General features: G+C 46.0%; 1 protein-coding gene across 2 annotated transcripts; it reads left to right on the top strand.

The window, feature by feature from the left end:
• The first annotated feature begins 622 nt into the window (after window positions 1–622).
• LOC147890432 (alpha,alpha-trehalose-phosphate synthase [UDP-forming] 5-like) lies at window positions 623–5,839 on the top strand. Of its 2 annotated transcripts, none has more exons than XM_087390194.1 (4): window positions 623–726; window positions 1,514–4,564; window positions 4,713–4,986; window positions 5,101–5,839. In XM_087390194.1, exons 2-4 carry the CDS (start codon window positions 2,574–2,576, stop codon window positions 5,416–5,418), a joined length of 2,583 nt encoding a protein of 860 aa, XP_087246320.1. In that variant the 5' UTR covers window positions 623–726; window positions 1,514–2,573; the 3' UTR covers window positions 5,419–5,839. The 2 variants fall into 2 exon arrangements, with proteins under 2 accessions (XP_087246320.1, XP_087246321.1); XM_087390195.1 differs by lacking the exon at window positions 623–726 and adding an exon at window positions 1,162–1,289.
• The last annotated feature ends 1,238 nt before the right edge of the window (window positions 5,840–7,077 follow it).

Genomic DNA, 7,077 nt, shown 5'->3' with positions numbered 1-7,077 from the left:
TGAGTAGTACTAATTTTTTTTGGTTGCAATGAGGGGTATGTCCGCCTACTCAACAAAAAAAATGTTTGGCTGCAATGAGGATTTCGATCGAGAATAAGTTTTTTTTGGCTGCAATAAGAGAGTGTCCCCCTTTTCAACAAAAATAAAGTTTTTGGCTGCAATGAGACAATGGGGATGATGTTACTCTTGGAGTATTTGATTCTCTTTTTTATTAATAAGCAACACCTCACCCCGTTCTCCCATGGGACCTTTTCCATTCATTCCATCCTCTGAACAAAAAAAAGTTTATGGCTGCAATGTGGCTGCAATGAGGTACAATGCTGATGATATTAAATCTTGTAGAACATAATTGGAGTATGGGGCGGTACTTAAATCAAGAGTGCTAGAAAGTTCATCTTTGCTGCATTTATTTGATTGGAGGGCGGAAAAGAGGGGGGGAGGGGAGTCCTGATTCCCGAGTCTTCGATTGTGCTGATGAACAGGGAGAAGATAAAAAGGTGAACACATGGGCACCCACAGTAGTAAGACTGCACTGATGATAGAAAGCAGCAGCAGTGACAAGAACCCATCCCAATTACAGGAATATAAACACACAAACTTAAGGAGGGAAGTAAAAATTCAGTCTTATGTTTGCAGCAGCTGCATCTTCTTCCTCTTCATCTTGCTGGCTGTTGTCATTCTCATGGTCAGTCCAATCCTTTGGCTGTATGCAAAGCAGCTAATAAGGTAAGGCAAAAGGACTGTATATCCTCTCTACAACACTCCTTTCTCTCTGTGTCTCTCTCTGCTGGATTATCTTCTTCTTCCTCTTAATCTTGCTGCTTTAGTCCCTCCTCCCTCCCATCTCTCTCTCTCTCTCTCTCTCTCTCTCTCTCGCTGCATCATCTTCTTCTTCCTCTTCATGTTTGCTGCTTCAGCCCTCCCATTTCAATTTCAATCCCCTTTGAAGCCTAAAAACCTATATATTTCCTCTCTCTCTCTCTCGCTCTCTCTCTCTTGACCATCACTACATTTTATGCTTAAACTATTCAAGCTGCCTTCATTTTAGGCTTAGACTATTCAACCTGCTTTATTCTGCTTCTTCTGCACATTAAGCTTGAAACACATCAACCTGTCTTCTTCTGCTGTTGCAACTTCTTGATCTTCCTCTGCTTTTTGTGCAGCCCCACTTCTACTCACTCACTCTGTCTTCGTCCTCTTCTGCAGATTAATAAGCTCAAACAAATCAATCTGGCTTCATTTTCTGTTGCCGGTGCTGCTACTGCTGCTTCCTCTTCCTCTGCTTTTTCGTAAGCACCCCTTTCAATCACTCGCACTCTCTCCCTCTGTCTCTCTCTCTCTCTCTTTGTTGCTTAGCTGCCTGTGCTTTGCGTAATAGTATGTGTTGTCGTTGTTGACAAGGTGGGCAGCAGCAGGCACTGCCCAAGTCTTCTGCGTGTCCCTCCCACCACGTCGCCCCTTTGTCCTCCATCCCTCCTCTCTCGACTAACTGCTTGGCTACTTCTTCTTGCAGACACAAACTCTCTTTAGGAACAAAAGCGCTCCAGCATTTGCTCTGCAACTTCTTGTTGCACACACAATTCCCTCTTTAGGATCAACCATTGGCTTCCCGAATTGGTGCACAAAAGCAACCCATAATCTTTTTCTTCACGAATTCGCTGTCTGTTTCCCTTTTGGGACTGGGAATGAAGACGAGCTGAAACGCCAAAGCTGCAGCAGGCTAGAATTCTGCCGCAGAAAGAAGGCTAAGCTGCACAAATTGCTCTCGTTGGATCCTTTTTGGCGAGAGAAATACGTTATATTGTGCTTCCGAAAGAGAGAGAGAGTGTCAAAAAGTCTCTCGTGCTCCACCCATGCTGTGCCTGCCGAATCAGGCCGCACGAAGGCTGTCCTGTTTTCAGTGGATGCTCGAAATCTGAGAGACAAATCTCTTAGTCTGTGGAATATCAGTCGGACGCGACGCAAGCTTTCTTTTATATCACACAGCGAAAAAGGAGGTGGGGGAGGGAGAGCAGACACGAGACAGTGCTGCAGGATCTGCCGGCGAAAGATCGTCGACAAAGAGAGTGGAGGAGAACCAAAGTTTTGCGCGCTCGACGGAACGTAGTGGAGGGCAAATCATCCGGCGCTTGAATCGGAAATCTATGTCTACTCCGACTTCTTCAATTCATATGTTCACCTGAAGATCTTCCCGTAGCTACTTGACTGTCCAAATCATCCGGCGCTTGAATCGGAAATCTTTGTCTACTCCGACTTCTTCAATTCATCTGTTCACCTGAAGATCTTCGTGTAGCTACTTGATTGTCTATCTTCTCAGCTCGCTCTCCCTGGTGCTTGCTTCGAGCTCTACGTAGGTCACTCTGGCATTTGAGCAGCTTGTTGATTCGTTTGTGCCGGGAATGCCTCCCTTGAGAGCCAAGATCGGCGATCTCCACCGCCTCTGCAATAGCAGGCCGCCTCAGGTTGGAGCTCCCGCAGCTTGCCGGAGGATTTTGACAAAGTGTTGTGATGCCTTCTACAGCTGAGTTACTCAATTCAATCGCCCCGAAACGCACGCCGGAAGCTCCAGCAAGATGTCTTCCCGATCGTATTCCAATCTCTTAGACCTCACATCCGACTTTCCTCCCTCCTTACCTCGAGGAACCAGACGTCTTCCCCGGGTCATGACGGTGCCTGGCATCCTCTCAGAGGTCCGCGACGACGATTACAGCAACAGTCAAACATCGGAGGTCACCTCCTCCGTCGCTCAGGACCGTTGCATCATCGCTGCAAACATTCTGCCTCTCAATGTCCAAAAGCGACCGGACAAGAAAGGTTGGTCTTTCAGTTGGGATTCCGACTCGCTTCTCTTGCAGCTGAAAGATGGACTCCCAGACGACATGGAAGTGGTCTACATCGGTTGCTTGAAGGCTGATATCGAGCCCAGTGAGCAAGACGAGGTGGCTGCACACCTCCTCGAAAATTTCAACTGCGTCCCTGCTTTCATCTCGCCAGACGTCAGAAACCGGTTTTATCACGGCTTCTGCAAACAGCAGCTTTGGCCTCTCTTCCACTACATGCTTCCCCTCACCCCTGACCATGGCGGACGCTTCGATCGCTTCCTCTGGCAAGCGTATGTCAATGTCAACAAGATCTTTGCGGAAAAGGTGATGGAGGTGATTTCTCCAGACGATGACTATGTCTGGGTTCACGATTATCACCTCATGCTTCTTCCGACATTTCTGAGGAAAAAATGGAGCAGGGTCAAACTGGGTTTCTTTCTGCACAGCCCTTTCCCGTCGTCAGAGATATACAGGACTCTTCCTGTTCGTGACGAGATGCTTAGGGCGCTTCTGAATGCAGATGTTATTGGTTTTCATACTTTTGATTATGCACGACATTTTCTTTCTTGCTGTAGAAGAATTCTTGGGCTGGAATACGAATCCAAGAGGGGTTATATAGGTTTGGAATACTATGGCCGCACAGTGAACATCAAGATAATGCCTGTTGGCATACATATGCGCCAATTGCAAGATTATCTGAACCTTCCAGATACACAGAGGAGGATTAGTGAGCTAAACAAGCAGTTCAAGGGGAAACTGGTACTTTTAGGGGTTGATGATATGGATATCTTCAAAGGCATTGGCTTGAAACTCTTAGCTATGGAGCAGTTACTGAAGGATCACTCTGAATGGAGGGGAAAAGTTGTAATGGTGCAAATTGCAAATCCAGCCAGAAGTTACGGCAAGGATGTCTTGGAAGTCAAGGCAGAAACGTATGCAACGGTTGAGAGAATTAACCAACAGTATAGTGGGGAAGGTTATCAGCCTGTTATGCTTATTGAGAGGCATGTTCCTCTTTCAGAGCGTATCGCATACTACACGGTTGCAGAGTGTTGTGTTGTAACAGCGGTGCGAGATGGAATGAATCTAATCCCATATGAGTACATTGTGTGTAGGCAGGGCAGTGCAAGCCTGGATGGTAGTGAGGCAACTTCTGCTGATCCTCCATGGAAAAGCACATTGATTGTATCCGAGTTCATTGGATGCTCACCCTCTCTTAGTGGGGCCATACGGGTGAATCCTTGGAATATAGATAGTCTGGCTGACGCACTGAACACTGCCATTACAATACCTGAGCCTGAGAAGCAGATGCGACATGAAAAGCATTATCGGTATGTGAGTACCCATGACGTGGCATATTGGGCTCAGAGTTTCATGGGAGACTTAGAAAGGACATGTAGGGATCATGCACGGAGGCGGTCATGGGGCATTGGCTTTGGATTAAGTTTCAGAGTCATGGCCTTGGATCCCAACTTTAGGAAGCTCTCACCAGAACATATTGCATCAGCCTACAAGAGAAGTTCACGCCGGGCAATCCTTCTTGACTATGATGGCACAATGATGCCACAGGCATCTATTAACAAAACTCCCAGTCCTGCAGTCCTGCACATACTAAATATACTGTGCAGTGATCCTAAGAATTGTGTTTTCATTGTGAGCGGGAGAAGACGCCAGATTCTCAGTGATTGGTTTTCATCTTGTGAACACCTTGGCATAGCAGCAGAGCATGGTTATTTTTACAGGTGTTATAAAGCATACTTTTGTTTCCTTTTGCAATCCATATGTTGCTAGCTTTTAGACTAGATTTTAATATGTCAATTTTCTGGCATTTCGGCTAAATGTTTGGATTTTACCAGGTCAGTGGGCTAATCGACAGTTTTTGCTGTGCAGATGGCATCGAGACTCTGAATGGGAGACCAGCATACCGGTTACAGATTTCAGCTGGAAAGATGTTGCAGAACCAGTCATGAATTTGTACTCTGAAACGACGGATGGCTCATTCATTGACGTGAAAGAAAGTGCTTTAGTTTGGCATTACAAAGACGCAGATCCTGACTTTGGATCTTGGCAGGCAAAGGAGCTGTTAGATCATCTAGAAAGCGTTCTAGCCAATGAGCCTGTTGCTGTCAAAAGTGGCCAGCACATTGTTGAAGTGAAGCCTCAGGTATCACGCATGCTTGAAACCACTCTTTTTGTGTGCATTCTTTAGTGACAAGTTTTACTGCGCCTCATGGTCTGAGCTTACTCTTAAGATCCAATTCTATTTTCGTTTTTGCAGGGCGTCAGCAAAGGTGTAATGGCTGAAAAGCTGCTATCGTCAATGGTGAGTCAAGGTCCACCCCCAGACTTTGTTCTATGCTGTGGGGATGATAGGTCTGATGAGGACATGTTTGAAAGTATTGCCAGTGCAATGGCAGATCCACCTCAGTCCCCCATGGCAGAAGTCTTTGCTTGTACAGTTGGTCGGAAGCCTAGCAAGGCCAAATATTATCTGGATGATACCATGGAGGTAATTAAAGTGCTAGAAGGTTTAGCTATGGCCTCTCAATCGGCAGCACGGAGTACCGGCCATGTGGTCTTTGAAAGCTCACTTTGATATATGGCCACTAGCATTGCTGTACTAGACAAAAAGATGCTTGTTCGTCTGTACAGTTCATACTTGTGCCACTAGGATTGGAAGGATGCTTGAAGAGTCTGATTTTATCGTGGCTGGAATGAAGGTGCTCTACAGAGTGAGAATATTGGGCTTTTGATGGGGGATTTGTGTATTTCTAACATCTGAAGGCAACCCAAATGTGACTTTCAGTGATGCTACTCTCCTGGGTCCAAGAGAGTGGCACGGTGAAAGGCTAAAGGTTGTCGTTGGGATTGCCTCTCTTCAACATCCAGTTCTGCCAACTATTAAGCACTCTTTCAAGGTTCAAAAATACAGTGAGATTTTAGAGCGGGTTTGCCAAGCATTTATGTACATACTACATAGTTTGATACTTTTATAAAGCTAAGGTTATCTTTTTGTACAGGGCAATCTTTTGGGATACTGAAGATCGCTAGATGAGAAATGGAATCCATTTGATTATATCAAGTAATGGCATTGAAACTTACCTGGCTGTGTTATCAAGGATGTCAATCCTTCTTTTGCAGAAGCAAAGAAGGCTCTATGCGTCAAGTTTCAATTGCTTGATGTCTCTTAGATCTTAGAGGCGTGTGAGACCGCCGTACGAGAAGGTCAGCCTGAGCACTAAAAACATAGTTTTGAACAATTTAGTCAAGCAATCGAGCACATACATCAACCTGATTTTATGGTCTGTGCAGAATGAAGTTTCTTATGGAACAATCAGGGCGTCTTGCTGTAAAGACCGGCATTGCATTTTATGGGGATACCAGAAGAGGAGGTAGGGTGTACTTCAAAGAGTTGTATAGTGAAAGGTTGTAACGATTTCACTCTTTTTTTACATACTAAAGCAAGGGGTCAAATTTTCTGTTTGAAATGCGGTGGCTTTTATCAAAAGGGACTGTCTTCTCTCTCCCGCTTCTCTTCTCCCCCCAAGCCACCCCCTTCCCCCAATTTCATTCCTCATTCCTATACTGCGCCAAGTTCTCCTCGTTAGTCTTTATATTTTTTGGGTTTCCCCCTTTTTTCAATTATAAAGCCGATCTGATTACAGGGGAGGTTAGCCCGGCAAAAAGGACCATATATACAAAATTTGGTCGAGTTACGCACGCTGCACGCAGCCATATATGATCCCCTGCCCGTCACGGACCCTAGGAGGGTACGACTCACGAGGGGATCCTTCGTCAAGGTCACCCAGCTCAGGTCTCTCAGGTTGTTTTTGTCAAGGCCACAATGGCCGATTCCCAGAACCATGTGGCTACCTTTTGCTGAAACACTATCTGATTCCTCACATCCCAAACGGCCATCATGACCGCGGCTCTTATATACGGCCAGAATACTGCCAGCGTGGAGCGCACCATGGAGAGAACGATTCTCCATTGAGATCCCAGGAAGAACTTTCTCATCAAACCCATTGCATTTTCCATCTTGAACCATATCCCTCTTTGACGACACAGTGCCACATCAGGTGGTTAGTGACCTCCGTAGATCTGCTGCATAGAGGGCAACAAGAGTTAATCGGGAGTCTTTTCTAGCTTGCCCCTGAGCGGGAGCCATTCATTAAGCACCTTCCAAAGCAGAAATCGGGCCTTTCCCGCTGCACATTGCTTCCGAATCCCTTTCAGTCTTCCCATTCACCATGTC

This window comes from Dipteris shenzhenensis, chromosome 19 (genome assembly GCF_047967505.1).
Source record: "Dipteris shenzhenensis isolate YYH24624 ecotype China chromosome 19, Dip_SZ_1.0, whole genome shotgun sequence".
Lineage (NCBI taxonomy): Eukaryota > Viridiplantae > Streptophyta > Polypodiopsida > Gleicheniales > Dipteridaceae > Dipteris > Dipteris shenzhenensis.
The sequence above is the reverse complement of the archived record's forward strand: the minus strand, read 5'-3'. Positions and strand labels throughout refer to the sequence as shown.